General features: G+C 44.2%; 1 protein-coding gene across 1 annotated transcript; it reads left to right on the forward strand.

The window, feature by feature from the left end:
* Positions 1–420: 420 nt before the first annotated feature.
* LOC143294568 (uncharacterized) lies at positions 421–12969 on the forward strand. The gene is made up of 6 exons (XM_076605944.1): positions 421–431; positions 2154–2272; positions 11403–11671; positions 11718–11968; positions 12065–12309; positions 12407–12969. Exons 1-6 carry the CDS (start codon positions 421–423, stop codon positions 12967–12969), a joined length of 1458 nt encoding a protein of 485 aa, XP_076462059.1.
* The last annotated feature ends 4531 nt before the right edge of the window (positions 12970–17500 follow it).

The following is a 17500-nucleotide window of genomic DNA, read 5'->3' on the forward strand; positions in this document are numbered from 1 at the left end:
TGGGATTTGAGTTTTTTCCCCTCCCTGATAAAAGTAATATCCTCAATAAATATGCAAGCGCACAGTTCTAAAAGAGATCACCACAGCGCTAAGTGGATTAGTGCTTCTCACGCTTTGCTCTCAGTCAAGTTGTGAGCACCGCCGTTCGTCAGCCTCAAAGAGCTTCAGCTTCCAATACCTTTTTAGCCTCCCAGGCTTTAGAGAGCGAGTCTGCACAGACTGGTCTCCCTTATTACCGCGTCAGAGATGAATTCTCTCGCCGTTTCTGCCGTGATTTGGCCAACAATCAAAAGTTGGCTTGGGATAGAAGAAATGGGGGCGGGGGAATGGTTGGGGGGTAGGGCGTGGGAACCGGGAGGTGAGGTTGGTTTGGAAAGGGAAGGTATCATTCCCACCTCTGCCTAATTTGTAAATGTTTTCATGCGAGGGCGGTGAGTTTTTAGCGTAAGAACGGAAATGTGCATTTAGCACCCCGCGTGAACAACTTTTTTGTAACCTTTTAGGAAGGTTTTTTTTTCTTACTTTTTTTCATTTCACGTCCCGTGTCATCCAACGTGAGACCAAAACAAGTCCAGTGTTTATTGAACCAGATTATATTTTGGGAAACTTTTTTTTACACGCATTGAAGATTGATTGCTTTTTTTTCAATAAATTTTATTTTGTTAGTTTGCTTTTTTTTGTATTTCTGAACTCACAAAATGTGTTTAGCCATGTTAATTTCTTTTCCACACAAAGTGTCCATTTTGATTGATATATTAGAAATCAGGACAGACAAATGAACACAAAAAGACGGAAATGTGGACAGATTTAGAACACAGACAGACAGACAGAGAGAAGAGGGAGAGGGAGTCTACGAGGAGAAAGAAAAAATAAAGCGACAATAAATGCTGTCTACCACATACGTGGCATGAATTAGTTTATGTTCTGTTTGGGTTTGTTTGTTGTTGTTGTTTTGTTTTTGTTTTGCTTTGTTTTTAGGGGGGCGGTTCATTTTATATGCTTTCTTCATTCTCTCCTCGTTCACTCAGGGGTGGGTTCAGAAGTGATAAAGCGCGCAAACTGAAGGGTAGGACTGTGGGCACACAGAGACTGCAAGCCCCGTCAGAACTCTCCGGAGCGGAAGGCAGACTCGGGTAGCAAGTCAAACACGAGAAACACACAAGAGGGTGCATGTGCTATGGCAGACACACAGAGGGGTTTCACGCACACGCACACGTACTGTTGATGGTCTTAAATAAGAAGAAAAAGAACATTACCATGAAAAAAAGTAAATGTGTGCACACACAGAGACATCGTCATAAACACAGAGCCAGATCCACACGGATAGGGAGAGATACACGGCATTGGAATTAAACTGGCAAATGTATGTCAAGTAGAGAGAAAAACCTTAATACATCTCAGTGGCCGCTCCCTGTCTAAAGAATGCGACAATCTCCACATTTCTTCCCCTCCACCGTCTGTGTGACTGACGGAGTGAACGTCTCCGCCTTCTTTGTGAACACTGCTCATTCTGTCTTGAGGGGAAAGAGTGGATATTGCCAAGAATGCAAACTAACAAACAAAAGTAACACTCTTAACGCCCCCTCCAACAGCTCTCAAGAGCTCGTGAGAGACCAAAAAAAAAAGATAACAAGGGAGACTCAAGTCCCTGGAACTGGAGCACACAGTTCCAGACCTCCTGGTCGGACGAAGACTCATGGGGAAACGAAGTGGCACTGGAGGCCCCCCAAAACCCAAACGAATCGGTCATCTTTCCCTATTCCAAACGAATGGAGCGGGACTTACACCCCCCCCAAAAAAAAAGAAAAAGAAAGAAAAGAAAAGAAACTCCCTGACCGGGTACAAAAGCCAGTGACCAAAACATCGTCCGCTGACAACAAATATCGACAGACCAACATTCCTCATCTCACGTGCAGGCAACCCTGCAACAGAACCAACCTGACCTGCTCATGAGGGAAGGAACATACTCACACACACACACACACACACACACACACACACGAAGAAAAAATTAAACGAAAACAATTCACTGTAGTGGAGGAGTCGAGTTGACCCCATTGTTATCTGCCCCCCGCCACCACGCTGTTTATGTGTGTGTGTGTGTGTGGTGTCTGTGTGTGTGTGTGTGTGTGGTGTCTGAATGTGTGTTGCAGGGTGACGGGGCTGCTGGAGTACATTCCCCGAGCCATCCTGCCGCTGTTGGGGATGCTGGCACACTGGCTGTGTTACTTCAACAGCTCTGTCAACCCCGTCATCTATAACTTCATGAGCTGTGAGTCACCCCCTGTCTGTCTGTCTGTCTGTCTGTCTGCTGTCTGTGTTACTTCAACAGCTCTGTCAACCTCGTCATCTATAACTTCATGACCTGTGAGTCACCCCATGTCTGTCTGTCTGTCTATAACTTCATGAGCTGTGAGTCACCCCCTGTCTGTCTGTCTGTCTGTGTTACTTCAACAGCTCTGACAACCTCGTCATCTATAACTTCATGAGCTGTGAGTCACCCCCTGTCTGTCTGTCTGTCTGTGTTACTTCAACAGCTCTGACAACCTCGTCATCTATAACTTCATGAGCTGTGAGTCACCCCCTGTCTGTCTGTCTGTCTGTGTTACTTCAACAGCTCTGACAACCTCGTCATCTATAACTTCATGAGCTGTGAGTCACCCCCTGTCTGTCTGTCTGTCTGTGTTACTTCAACAGCTCTGACAACCTCGTCATCTATAACTTCATGACCTGTGAGTCACCCCCTGTCTGTCTGTCTGTCTGTGTTACTTCAACAGCTCTGACAACCTCGTCATCTATAACTTCATGACCTGTGAGTCACCCCCTATCTGTCTGTCTGTCTGTCTGTCTGTCTGTGTTACTTCAACAGCTCTGTCAACCTCGTCATCTATAACTTCATGAGCTGTGAGTCACCCCCTATCTGTCTGTCTGTCTGTCTGTCTGTCTGTCTGTGTTACTTCAACAGCTCTGTCAACCCCGTCATCTATAACTTCATGAGCTGTGAGTCACCCCCTATCTGTCTGTCTGTCTGTCTGTGTTACTTCAACAGCTCTGTCAACCTCGTCATCTATAACTTCATGACCTGTGAGTCACCCCCTATCTGTCTGTCTGTCTGTCTGTCTGTGTTACTTCAACAGCTCTGTCAACCCCGTCATCTATAACTTCATGAGCTGTGAGTCACCCCCTGTCTGTCTGTCTGTCTGTCTGTCTGTGTTACTTCAACAGCTCTGTCAACCCCGTCATCTATAACTTCATGAGCTGTGAGTCACCCCCTGTCTGTCTGTCTGTCTGTCTGTCTGTGTTACTTCAACAGCTCTGTCAACCCCGTCATCTATAACTTCATGAGCTGTGAGTCACCCCCTGTCTGTCTGTCTGTCTGTCTGTCTGTGTTACTTCAACAGCTCTGTCAACCCCGTCATCTATAACTTCATGAGCTGTGATTCACCCCCTGTCTGTCTGTCTGTCTTTCTATCTTTACCTCGTTTCCTCACTGATGCATCTTGAAACAATTTATGCTGACTTGTCTTGATATTTGCTAGAAAAATATGAATAAAATGGTTTGTGGTCTGTCGCATGATCATGAAAATTCTATTGGGGTAGCAGTAGCCTATCACATACCATATGTGCAAATGGAACCCTTAAACATATAGGCAAACTGTCATGCTGTTTAAAGCCACAATTCGACATCTCGAGCTAATCATTGAGGTCAATAGTGTAAGGGAGCATATGACAATAATTTTCATTAGAGGACAAACCAAAAAGGCTTTTCGTTGGCTTCTCTTATTCTCTCACAAAACAGTTACGTGTGCATGTGTATGTATCTGTATTTAACAAGACAATGGGGGAAAACATTTCACTTGGTTGTGATTTCCAGTACATTTGCCAGTCTCAGACCTGACTACCTAGTAAATCATGCTTTCCGGACTTTCCATGACACTGCAAATGTTTTCAAGTGTTTTCAGCATTTTCTTCAGACTTTTGCATATTTGTATTGCCCTAAAATGCTAAATCATCCTTTAAACAGTCAGGTGCGTGTGTGTGTGTGTGTTTTAGTGTGTGTGTGTGTGTTTAAGTGTGTGTGTGTGTGCGCGCACGTGCGTGTGTGCGGGCGTACTTGTATTAGTGCATGAAAATCAAATACTTGTTTGCGTTGCATGGTGGTAAAATAGCATTACTTAACTTTTGACAATTCATGCAGAAAATATCTTGAAAAAACATCCAACAACCTTTCAGCATCAAAAAAAAGTTTAACTTCATGGTAAGATGACATAATTCACATATTTTTAAACCAAAACAAACTAATCATTCTTTATAATTTACGCTATAAATTCTATGTAATACAACCATTTTTATTGCAGCTAGTAATAAACTGATTATATGTTGAACTTTGTCAATAATTTTTGTGACCATGGTTTTTTTGCTGACTTTGGATACGTTACACCAGCAGTGTGCAATTATCAGTGAATGAACAATACCACAACAGTTTCCTGTCTCTGAACAGTGGTGCAATAAATTCTCTCTGTCTCTTATGGTATCCGGTTTTTAACATTGACCCGTGTGTAAATTTCTGTAACTTTCACCAGAACAGCAACAATCAGTCTGTTTTCTTCAGCAAACTAATACAAATAAAACAAAAAAAAATACTGCATCAAACATTACTAAGAGTACGACGAAAGCATGATGTCCGTTACACTTCAACTTGTCAAACCGACGGGTGCAATAGCCGTGTGGTTAAAGCTTTAAATTTTCAATCTGTGGGTCCCGGCTTCGAATCTCGGTAACGGTGGCTGGTGGATAAATGGTGGAGATTTTTCCGATTCTTAGGTCAACATGTATGTGCAGACCTGCTTGTGCCTGAACCCCCTTCGTGTGTATACACAAGCAGAAGATCAAATACGCACGTTAAAGATCCTGTAATCTATGTCAGCGTTCGGTGGGTTATGGAAACAAGAACATACCCAGCATGCACACCCCCGAAAACGGAGTATGGCTGCCTACATGGTGGAGTGAAAACGGCCATACACGTAAAAGCCCACTCGTGTACATACGCTAATCCCAAACATTTTCTAAATTTGATACCTACAGCACATTCGAGACAAATTATAAGTCTTGTGTATAAATTTCGTTTAAATGCTTTTCGTACAAATTTTCCCAACAATATAAAATGTATGTACGGTAATCAAATAAGTGTAAGCCATTTGCTCATCCATTGTCCAAGCACAAGACAGTTAATACCAAAAGCTGAAGTTGATCAATTTCCTACCAATGTTCCATTAGCCACTGAACCGATTTTGAATGATTATTCATTGCTGAGAATGTTTTCGGAAATTTTAAACTCCAGGCCAGTTGGTATCCTCCTTTGATGTTTCAGTTTCAGTAGCTCAAGGAGGCGTCACTGCGTTCGGACAAATCCATATGCGCTACACCACATCTGCCAGGCAGTGTCTACACTGCCCAAAGCGGAACAAAGGGATTTCGGTAGAGTTAGGGAAATAGTGCTCAAGGCATATGACTTAACCGAGGAGGGTTTTCGTAAGAAGTTTCGCGAGGCGACTGTTGAGTCAGGCGAAACACACTCAGTTTGGAGTGCGCTTGGAGCACTGTTTAACAAATAGGTTGAGCTGACTGGAATTGATAGTAGTGTCGATGGCCTCGAGGTTCAAGTTGTGTGTGTGTGTGTGTGCGCGCGCGCGTGTATGTGTGTGTGTTCATGTGATCATCTATAACCCCCCCCCCCAGGCCCCCGCCCCCATCTCTTCTCTCTCCCCATCTCTGTCTCTGTAGTTGTCTCTTTCTTTGTCTGTTTCTGTCTGTCTGTCTGCCTCTCTCTCTCGCTCTCTCTCTCTCTCTCTGTATGCGTGCTCTGTACAGTCCATCCATCTCTCTTTCCATCTTTCCAGCTCAGTCAGGAACCTCAGCGCTGTCCTTGACAAGACACTGTCGATGCAAAATCAGTCAGACCTGTCAATCCTGCTATTGTCAGTTAGGTGCATCAGTTCTGTTCGGAAATATTTGTCCCCTTACGCAACATATAGACTTGTCGTTTCTCTTATTTTCTCTCGCCTGGACTACTGTAACTCTCAATTGTCTGGTTTGCCTGCTTCATCCATTCAGTCCCTTCAGCGCATACAAATCTCTGCTGCCCGGCTTGACCTCAGAAAGAAAAGATCTGAGCACATTACTCCTCTTTTACAACACCTCCCTGTCTCACACAGAATAAAGTACTGCGCTCTATGTTATAAATAGATTCATAAATCTGCCCCTTCCTATCTCTGTGGCTGCCTTCACATCTCGTTCTCTACGATCGGCTTCGGATCCACTCTGTTTACGCATACCCAGATTCAAACACTCCATTGTCGGCCGCCGTTCTTTCCCTGTCTCTGGACCTTACCTTTGGAATGAACTTCCTCTTTCGCTTATTCAGGTCTCCGCACTCAGCTCTTTCAAGTCTGGCCTTAAAACCCACCTCTTCCCAAGATAGCCTCCCTCCCCTTCTCTCTCTCTCTCTCTCTCTCTCTCTCTCTCTCTCTCTCCCAGAGTTATTCATGCGTGTGACTGGCTGGTGTGAAAGCGCTTTGATTTGTCCCTGTACAGGATTTTGTGCTATATAAATACTAATTGGTATTATCATTTTTCTTCTTCTCTCTCTCTTCCTCTTTCTCTACGTCTCTCTCTCACGCACACACGCACGCACACACACACACACACACACACACACACACACACACACACACACACACACACACCCAGCACGTGCGCGCACACACACACACACACACACACACACACACACACACACACACACACACACACACACATATTTCAGGATTACCTACATCGTCATCCTGACAGAATGACGTATTGTTGTTACTGTGTTAACAAAGCAAACAACAACAACATACACAAAATTATCATATAATACTATCATATAATTGTATTGTATTTGTATTGTATTTCTCTTTTTATCATAACAGATTTCTCTGTGTGAAAATCGGGCTGCTGTCCCCTGGGAGAGCTCGTCGCAACACTACAGCGCCACCCATTTCTTTTTGCATTTTTTCCTGCATGCAGGTTTTTTTTGTTTTGTTTTTTTTTTCCTATCGAAGTGGATTTTTCTACAGAATGTTGCCAGGAACAACCTTTTTGGTGCCGTGGGTTCTTTTACGTGCGCTAAGCGCATACTGCAAACGGTTTATCGTCTCATCTGAATGACACACTAATTACACACGTGGGAGGGGGTAGTCACAAGGCAGGGCGGTCAGTCAGGATGGATGGGACCGCCAGTTATACTGGTCTCGTAAACGGGGAAAGATTGGAAGTTTGCACACGTGTGTATTAGATTGCATCGAAGCGTTGTGTGTGTGTGTGTGTGTGCGCGCGCGCGTGGGTGAGAGAGAGAGAGAGACGTAGAGAGAAAGGGAGAGAGAAGAATAAGAATAATGATGATAATAATGATTAGTATTTATATAGCGCTAATTCTGCTTACCCGTGCATACACCCCTCCCGTGGGAGGTTTTGCTCAAAATGTGTTTCAGCGAATGATCATTTCGAAGAAAAAGGGGAAAAAAAAAGCAAAACAAAACAGAAACTAAAAACAAGCAAACGAAATTACGTCGCGAATGGCTACTGTCAAAGCCTTGCGTATTAATGTCCGTTTTCCAAACGTATCCCAACATCAGCCATAAAGAAGAAAAGCATAATAATCATCATCGTTCCTGCGAGCCTTTTATTACCTCCACCCCCACTCCCCGCCCCTCCCCATCAAATATGTATTCGCCTTTTCCCATCATCAGCACCATTTGGATTCCATTATTGATTAACAGACGTGCATGGGCAGAGAAGACGTCAGATATGAAATAAAGCTTATACTGAAATTGTCAGCTAGCAAACATTAAGATCATATGTTTGATTTGTGAAGATATTCTCCCTCTCTCGGTGCATAAATCAAATATAACCATAATGCTCTTATAGTTCTGTTTGTGTTTGTGCATCATATTGTTTTGGCAGGTAAATCACGTGAGATAGATTAAAAAAAAATAATAAACCTATTGTTCCATGTCAGGCGCTTAGATCCCATTATATGTGGTGCATGCTCCATGTAAATGCCAGATGATGATGAGTGTGTGTGTGTGTGAAAGAAAGACCGCCCCCCCCCCTTCCCTCCAGGAAGTGATGTTCACTTCACAACTCACACGTGTGAAACAATTTTGTTTGCAATTCTGATGTGATTTCTCTTTTGCTAACTAGGTTGGACCTTGTTGCGGCACGTATTGTTGCCCCTGCATGAATTGTCGCCCCTGCACATATTGTCGCCCCTGCATGGATCGTCGCCGGCGACAATTCGTGCAGGCCTCACAGCATATATTGTCGCCCTGCAAGTCACTGCATATATTGTCGCCAGTTTCTAGAGTAAAAAAATCAATGTAGAAATGATGATAGTATTATCATGGTCACTACGATAATGTTATAGTGAAAGAGAGAGAGAGAGAAGAATGAAAATGAAGATGCATTTTATTTCTTAGGGGAATAGAATAAGTAAGCAACTGCTTTTTTTTCATCCACCCCTCAAACAGGATAATGTCAAAAAAAATATATGAAAAAAACGATATGAAGAAAGACGACAAGAAATGAGTAAATGGTAACATACAAAATCTTGAAACGCTGTTTGGTGGATGGTTATTTAATGGCACAGTCCACCCCCTTCTTCCCTGTCCCTTTGTTTCTGATTTTCTGTCTCTCTGTGTCTCTTGCTCCCATTCATTCTCTTTCTCTTTGTTTCTTGAATTTAAAGGTGATTTTTACAATTTTTTATCAGTGTTTAACTTCTTCATGGAATCAGTGTGTCATGGAATGCGCACGCGCGCGAGTGTGCGTGTGTGTGTGTACGTGAGTGTGTGTGTGTGAATGTGAGTATGTGTGTGTGAGAGAGAGAGAGAGAGAGAGAGAGAGTGTGTGTATGTGTACTCGTATAAATGTGTGTGTGCGCTCGTATGTGTGTTTTATGAGCGTGCGTGCGCGCGTGTATGTGTGTGTTGTGCGAACGTGCAGTGACTGGGTTGGATGACTAGGAATGTGCTGTTCGAATTCGAAACAGCAAAGAAATTGAAGGAATCAAACTCTCGCATCAAAGCTTCAACGACAACGGGCAACCCAATATTTCCAAAATAAAGCAGTTTGCAGATGACACTACGCTAACAGTTAGAAATGAAAAAGATATACAGATAGCCATAAATACTATCGACGAATTTGAAAGCTTTTTCAGGACTAAAACTTAATAAAAAAAAATATATAAAAAATAAATCAGAAGGAATATGGTTGGGTTCAAGGAAAAAAGAAGTTGGAACCTATAATAGCATACCTATGAAATCTGATAAAATAAAAATTCTGGGCATATATTTTTCAGCAGACAGAGAAATTTCGGAAATTGAAGAGAACTGAAAAGCTAGAATAGATACAGTAATTAGAACTATTAAAAGATGGGAACATAGGAACCCATCACTCTTTGGCATGGTTATACTTGCATAAACACTCCTCCTGTCTTAATTCACTCTTCTGCTACAAGTAGCATCGATCCCAGAAAAGACAATAAACTATATAAATACTCTCTTGTATAGATTCCTGTGGAAGAAAAAATATAACAATAAAAGAGCATTTGAGAAAGTGAAACGGGGAGTTCTAAGTCTCGACAAAGCACACGGAGGCCTAAATATAATAAATGTTTAACACCAACAACAAATGAACAGTAAAATTCCTCAAAGAAGAAAAAGCACAATGGAGCATCCTTGCAAAAGAAAATATTGCACCTTTTGAGAACGCACACTGTACTTTTAACTGTAATGTCGCTCCAAAAGAAATAAAACACTTAGAAAAGGTACAATCAGTCTTCTGGAGGGATGTGCTAAAAACAGTAGCGTCTTTTAACAAGAATAGACTGACAGACAACATAAAAACGGAACCCCTTTGGAGCAATAAACATATAAATTACAAAGGAAACACCGTGTTCTTCATAAAGTGGAACAAAACGGGCTTTTCCGTCGTGCACGACCTATGGCTAAATGGAAACCTCTTAACGTACCAAGAAGTTTCAGAAAGAATTGGTCCCCACCCAAACCTACTATTTGAGTACAACGCAATCATAAATGCACTACCACGCGCGTGGAAACTTCAGCTAGCGCATGACAATCTAAAGGAAGACATTCCGTATAATATCGCAACTGAAGAGGGAAACGTAAACACCCTGTCTAATAAACAAATCATGAAAATATTTGCCCTTCAAAAAAACCATGAGATCTGCGCGGTGCAATTCTGGAGACGAAAATTAGAGATCAATACTCAAGATTTTTTCAGCTTAGCCTGTGAATGCACGCAGGAAACTCGACTGAGGTATTACATTTCAAATTCATACATAACATCTACCCAACAAACATCATGCTACAAAAAATGGGTGTCACAGATACTAACAAATGCCATTGGTGTCAAGAAACCGACTACATTGAACATGCATTCTATGCATGTCCCAAGCTCACCACTTTCTGGACAAACGTAAAACAATTTATACTTACTAAGTATAACACTTGTATCCCAATGAACGAGAAGATAGCATTATTTGGTGCAACTAAAACTGATATATTATCAAATTCAAAAAGAAAACAAGTAAATATTATCTTATTGGTTGCAAGGCTTGCTATCTCCAAATTTAACTACGGCAAATGTAAGAATCTTGAACTTATATTCGAAACAGAGCTACACCTTAGAAATCTGGAAGGAATATGAAAATGTTTTTTTTTTATTTAAAAAAAACAAAAAAAACGAGTGACCAGGTGGTCAATTCAACCATACATACACATATTGTTCTTGCATAGTTAGAGTGCCTCCGCAGAGAGAGAGAGAGAGAGAGAGAGAGAGCCTATTTTCCTCTTTTAGACACTGTAATTGTGTGCGGAGTCATTGTGTGTGTGTTCATGTATTTTCTTCTTTTGTGTTGCATGATACTGAAAACGATGGATAATGCCATTGGGAAGAAGATATGTTATAAGGAAATGGAAAAAAAAGAAATGAAAATAAAGAAGAGAGAGAAAAAAAATAACAGAAAGAAAGGAGAAAAATGATGACGAAAGGAAAAAAAACGAGAAAAAAAAAAGAAACGAAAATCTTCCATGGATGCTGAGACAGCCCTGCACATTTGCAGAAACTGAACGCATCCTCTGATTTCTCCTAAAAAATATATATATAGATAGATAGATAGATATATAAAGGAGCTGAGAGCTAGGGAAAAGACCGACAAGCAGACTGAAACGTTGCACCAGGCAAAAACAAAAACAAAAACAAAAAACTACCTATCTTGCGTTTAGCAAGCTGGAATGACAGGACAATGTGTCCTGGCCTCTCAAATAATCTACAAGTCGATGATTCCAGGAAAACAGACATCATCGACCGTGTGCTCACAAGGCTTAACATCGACATTGCCGCACTACAGGAAACAAGACTTCCCTTAAACGGCAGCCTTAGGGAACAGAACTACATGTTCTTCTGGCAGGGCAAGGAACTTGAAGAGCCAAGTCTGCATGGCGTTGGATTCGCTATGAGGAACTCCCCACTGTCCTTTGTGGAACCGCCATACAGTGGCACAGCCCGCATCCTCGCCCTCCGCATGTCAACCTCCTCAGGCCCAGTGAACCTTCTGAGCATCTATGCTCCCACCCTCTGTTCTTCTGGAGACTAAGGACCAGTTCTACGAGGAGCTTGATACCACCATCCGAGACATCCCTGCTACAGAACAGCTGTATCTTCTTGGCGATTTCAATGCCCGAGTGGGTTCTGACCACAACTCCTGGCCCAGCTGCATTGGCCGCTTCGGTATTGGCAAGCTGAACGAGAACGGGCAGAGGCTCCTAGAGCTTTGCTCCTACCACAACCTCTGCATAACTAACACGTTCTTCTCCACCAAGCCACACCATCGAACTTCCTGGTGACATCCCAGATCCCGCCACTGGCACCAGCTGGACCTCATCATTTCTCGAAGGCCCTTGCTGAACTGCGTACTCATCACACGTAGTTTTCACAGTGCTGGCTGCGACACCGACCACTCCTTGATTGGCTGCAAAGTGCGCTTCCAACCAAAACGGATCCACCACTCAAAGCAGAAGGGTTGGCCTCACAACAACACTGCCAGAACAGCAATCCCAGACCTGTGCGACCGCTTCACCAATTCCATCGAGGATGCCCTCAAAGATTGCCATGCCGGCAGTGCTGAAGAGAGATGGAACCACATCCGTGATGCCATCTACAACTCTGCCACGGATACCTTCGGCAAAAGAGAGAGGCAGAATCCAGATTGGTTCGAAGCCAGCATTGCTGTTCTGGAACCAGCAATAAAGTCCAAAAGTGGCGCTCATCAACCACAAAGGAAAGCCTTCTGAGAAGACACACGCCGCACTCAAGAAGGCCAGAAACGACACTAAACGGATCGCCAGACGCTGCGCCAGCGACTACTGGCTGAACCTCTGTCAGAACATTCAACTTTCCGCCGACTGCGGCAACATCCGTGGCATGTACGACGGCATGAAAAAAAGCCTTCGGCCCATGCGTAAACAAGATCGCACCACTGAAGTCAGCTTCCGGCACCATTATACCAGACCGGAGCAACAGGTAGAGAGATGGGTGGAACGCTACCAGGAGCTCTATTCAAGAGAGAACATTGTCGCAGACGCAGCAGTGGAGAGCATCCCCAACCTCCCTGTCATGGAAGAACTCGACATCCCGCCCTCTGAAGAGGAACTCAGCAAGGCCATCGACTCCCTCACCTGTGGCAAAGCTCCAGGAAAAGATAGCATCCCGCCTGAAGTCATCAAGGCTGTAAAAAGGACCGTGCCACACCACCACCTGCACCAACTGCTACTGCAGTGCTGGGGAGAAGGGACTGTGCCCCAGGAGATGCGTGACGCCAACTCTTTACAAGAACAAGGGTGACCGCAGCGACTGCAACAACTACCGCGGAATCCCCCTCCTCAGTATCGTTGGGAAAGGCTTTGCCCGTGTAGTCCTGCGCAGACTGCAGCCAATTGCTGAACGAGTATACCCTGAGGCACAGTGCGGATTCAGAGCTGGAAGATAATAATCGACATGGTCTTCTCCTTGCGACAGCTGCAGGAGAAATGCCGGGAGCAGTGACGGCCACTATACGTCACATTCATCGACCTGACCAAGGCCTTCGACCTGGTCAGCAGAAAAGGCCTCATTACACTGCTACAGAAGATTTTATGTCCCCCCCCCCCCCCCCCCCCAGCCCCCCCACAAGCTCCTGAGGATGATCTTGTCTTTTCATGAACACATGCAGGGCACCGTTCAACACGATGGATCTTCCTCTGACCCATTCCCAATCAAGAGCAGGGTGAAGCAATGCTGCGTGCTGGCCCCAACACTCTTCGGCGTCTTCTCGCTGCTGCTGTCCTATGCCTTCAGCCAGTCGGAGGACGGAGTGTATCTCCACACCAAAAGCGATGACAGTCTCTTGAACCTGGCCCGCCTTCGCGCTAAAACCAAAGTGCGACAGGTTCTCATATGCGAAATGCTTTTCGCAGACGACGCAGCTCTGACAACTCACTCTAAGGAGGCACTCCAGCGACTCATCAACCGCTTCGCCCAAGCATGCAGAGAGTTTGGCTTGACTATTAGCTTAAAGAGGGCTAACGTCATGGGCCAGGACGTGAGCAGCACCCCAAGCATCTCCATCAAGAGAATTCTGGGCATCACGTGGCAAGACCATATACCAAATAAGAAAGTCCTTGACCAGGTAGGCATCTGAATGTTGCACTCCTGACCCGGCGCTGTCTGCGGTGGCTAGGCCACGTCAGACGAATGGATGACGGGCAAATTCCCAAGGACATCCTTTATGGCGAGCTCGCCACTAGTTCCAGACCTGCATGAAGACCTGTCCTACAGGGACGTCTGCAAACGAGACATGAGGGCAGGCGACATGGATCAAGGAGATTGGGAGGCGGTGGCTGAAGACCGCAACAGCTGGAGAAGGACTGTGAAGGCATGTGTCCAGAGAAGCGAGGAGAAGAGAGAACAGCACTGGGAAGAGGGAAGAGAACGTAGACGGCAGAGGGCAGAATCCGTACTCTCTGAGCCAGGCGCGACTTTCTCCTGCGGCAATTGCAATAGAGTCTGTCGATCTAGAATCGGACTGTACAGCCACAGCAGGCACTGCAACTCAACAACTTGACCGAACTAGGCGCAGAGTTCCATTGTCTCCCGAAACAGACAGACGCCAACAACAATATGCCCAATGAATTAGTTGTGTTTCTCTGTTATGTTTATGTCCGCTATCTGTTCTCACTTCGGTCATGTCTCTGTATGTACGTGTGTGTGTTTGTCTGTGTGATGTGTGTGTGTGAATTGGATGGAGTGAGTGTGTACATGTGTACGTATGTGGAGGTGGGGGTGGGTCAATGTGAATGTGTGAATGTGTTCGTTTTATTACTTTTTACAATGTTGATGATGATGATGAAGTAGCGGAAGTAGAAGTAGTAGTATCTGCAAAAATATTATTGTTGTATCGTTATCGTTGTAATTGTTATTGTTGTCACAAGGACAAATTGGTAGACAAGGCAATGCCTAAAATCTTTATCCTTGAATGATAAAGTCTTTTTAATCTCTCTCTCTCTCTCTCTCTCTCTCTCTCTCTCTCTCTCTCTCTCTCTCTCTCTCTGTCCTCAAGACATGGGCGACAGCAGTCTCCACAAGCGTCTTCAAGCGTGGGGGTTGGCATGTGCTTACTGCTGACCATCGCGTGTTTGACGGAGCTGGGTCAGTTGGTCAGTTAGGAGTGTGGATCAGGGACTGGAGGGTGCTGGGGGTGGGTGGTAGGACGCATGGGAGAGTTGCGTGTGTGTGTGTAATCATTATTTTGTAGTGGTCCTCCATACTCCAATAGGAGTGAGAGGATGATTAAGAATTGAAACTTGAAATGTGTGTGTGTGTGAAATAGACACCGTTACCACAAAACAGCACACTTAACACACGCTGTTGTGATGACCACAATAAGCTGAAGTGTAAAAAGAAAAAATAAGAAAAAAACCGAAGGGCACATGCACAGCTCGTACACTACTGAACGAACATGTGAGGTTTTAGAAGAGAAGACAGAGAGATATATATCCTTTATTGACTGATTAGGGTAACAGAAAAGTAATGTTTGCCTTTGTCTTGATTGTGGCCCCGAAGAAAAAAAAAAGCCTGATAACTCATGTACACCCAGAGCCAAGCTCTCCACTTCCCAATCATTCATTTCTCTTCTTTCACCCATCACCGCTCTCCCGTTCAGTACACGGCACAGGACATTGTAATCTGTATGAGATTGTGAAGAAAAAATATTGAAGAGGACAGATCCTTTATTTATAGAGAAGAAGAATAAGAACATGAACAACAAGAACAAGAAAAGAAATTTAAAGAAAAAGCAGAGGAAAAAATGGATACAAAAAATACGGATGTGAGAAATCGGAAATTGAAGCTCTGCGGAGAGAGAGAGGGGAAAAAAAGACCTCCTGCCTGCTCAAGTCTTTCCTTCTGTTCATATCTTTCCTTTTTGTCCACATCTTTCTCTCTCTGTTCATGTCTTTCTCTCTCTGTTCATATCTTTACTTCTCTATCCAAGTCCTTCCATCTCTGTCCATGTCTTTCCTTCTCTGTTCATGTCTTTCCTTCTTTGGTCATGTCCTTCCATCACTGTCCATATCTTTCCCTCTTTGTTCATTTCTTTCAGTCTGATTTCATGTCTTTCCATCCCTGCTAATGGCTTTCCTTCTCTGTTCATTTCATTACATCTCTGTCCATGTCTTTCCCCCTTTGTTCACGTCCTTCCATCTCTGTCCATGTCTTCCCTTCTCTGTTCACGTCCTTCCATCTCGGTCCATGTCTTTCCCCCTTTGTTCACGTCCTTCCATCTCGGTCCATGTCTTTCCCCCTTTGTTCATGTCCTTCCATCTCTGTCCATGTCTTTCCCCCTTTGTTCACGTCCTTCCATCTCTGTCCATGTCTTTCCCCCTTTGTTCACGTCCTTCCATCTCTGTCCATGTCTTTCCCCCTTTGTTCATGTCCTTCCATCTCTGTCCATGTCCTTCCATCTCTGTCCATGTCTTTTCCCCTTTGTTCATGTCCTTCCATCTCTGTCCATGTCTTTCCCCCTTTGTTCACGTCCTTCCATCTCTGTCCATGTCTTCCCTTCTCTGTTCACGTCCTTCCATCTCTGTCCATGTCTTCCCTTCTCTGTTCACGTTCTTCCATCCCTGTCCATGTCTTTCCTTCTCTGTTCACGTCCTTCCATCTCTGTCCATGTCTTCCCCGTTTTTTCACGTTCTTCCATCTCTGTCCATGTCTTTCCTTCTCTGTCCAAGTCCTTCCTTCCCTCTTCATGTCATTTCATCTCTGTCCATATCTTTCCCTCTTTGTTCATGTCTTTCAGTCTGATTTCATATCTTTCCATCCCTGCTAATGGTTTTCCTTCTCTGTTCACGTCCTTCTATCTCTGTCCATGTCTTTCCCCCTTTGTTCATCTCAACCATTAACATGGCCACTTCCAGTCCTCTGTCAGTTAATGAGAACGAGTTTGGAAGGAGGAAAAAACCTGTTATCGACAGGAGATATAGGGGACAGAGAGAGAAAGACAGACAGAGAATGAGTGTGTGTAAGTTATCGAGAGAGCGGGAGAGAGTGGGAATTGGGGAAAGGGAGAAAATACATGTAAGCTTTTGAGAGAGAAAGGATTGAGAGGGCGGGGGGGGGGGGGAGAGAGAGAGAGAGACTGTCACCGTATCCCCGCTGGGGACGGAGAGGTGTTATTTTTTCTGTCCCATCTTCTTTGCCGCTCACCGCATCACTCCCACACCGCGGAGACAGAGAGTCTGTCACCAGCTGCACTCCAGAAAAAGAAAAGGGGGATATGGAGAAGAAGCAGAAGCAGAAAAGTAGATAAAATCCATATCCATTCGTCCTCATTCTGCTTCTCAACAATCAACGAATTCCACGCGCTTTAACTTCTGAAAGAAGAAGAATCCTATCGTTTCAATTTGATTTCTTTTTCTAGTTATTTTCAGTAATAGCGGGGCGGGAAGCAACAATTTTCACTCATTCAACCTTTGAAATCGCGTTTATAAATCCCTGAAAACCGAATCAGCATCTGTTACATCGACATGCGATGTCAAATGCCGCAAGCAACCGTTTCATGTATTGTCATGCACTTTGGGCAGTGAACCAGAAGTAATAATCCAAGAATGCTCAGTTTAGGAGTCCGCGAGACTTCGAAAGCGGTATATCATTTTATTGAGTGATAGACTTGGTGAAGGCCTCCTGGTCGACCCTACAAATCACGTTCCGCCGAGAAGTTTGTGAACTATTGGGATGAAATGTGTTTTTACCTTTTGTTACCGTTTCTTCTCTTGTTCTTGTATGTTATCAGCGCTTCGTGCCCTGTGCTAAGTAGGCAGAGCGCATGCTGTGTTGT

The sequence above is a fragment of the Babylonia areolata genome, chromosome 20, assembly GCF_041734735.1.
Source record: "Babylonia areolata isolate BAREFJ2019XMU chromosome 20, ASM4173473v1, whole genome shotgun sequence".
Lineage (NCBI taxonomy): Eukaryota > Metazoa > Mollusca > Gastropoda > Neogastropoda > Buccinidae > Babylonia > Babylonia areolata.

Coding starts and splice junctions, on each gene's coding strand:
- LOC143294568 (XM_076605944.1), top strand. Junction 11,969..12,064: donor CCACACCATCGAACTTCCTG/GTGACATCCCAG, acceptor TAGTTTTCACAG/TGCTGGCTGCGACACCGACC. Junction 12,310..12,406: donor CTCTGCCACGGATACCTTCG/GCAAAAGAGAGA, acceptor TCAACCACAAAG/GAAAGCCTTCTGAGAAGACA.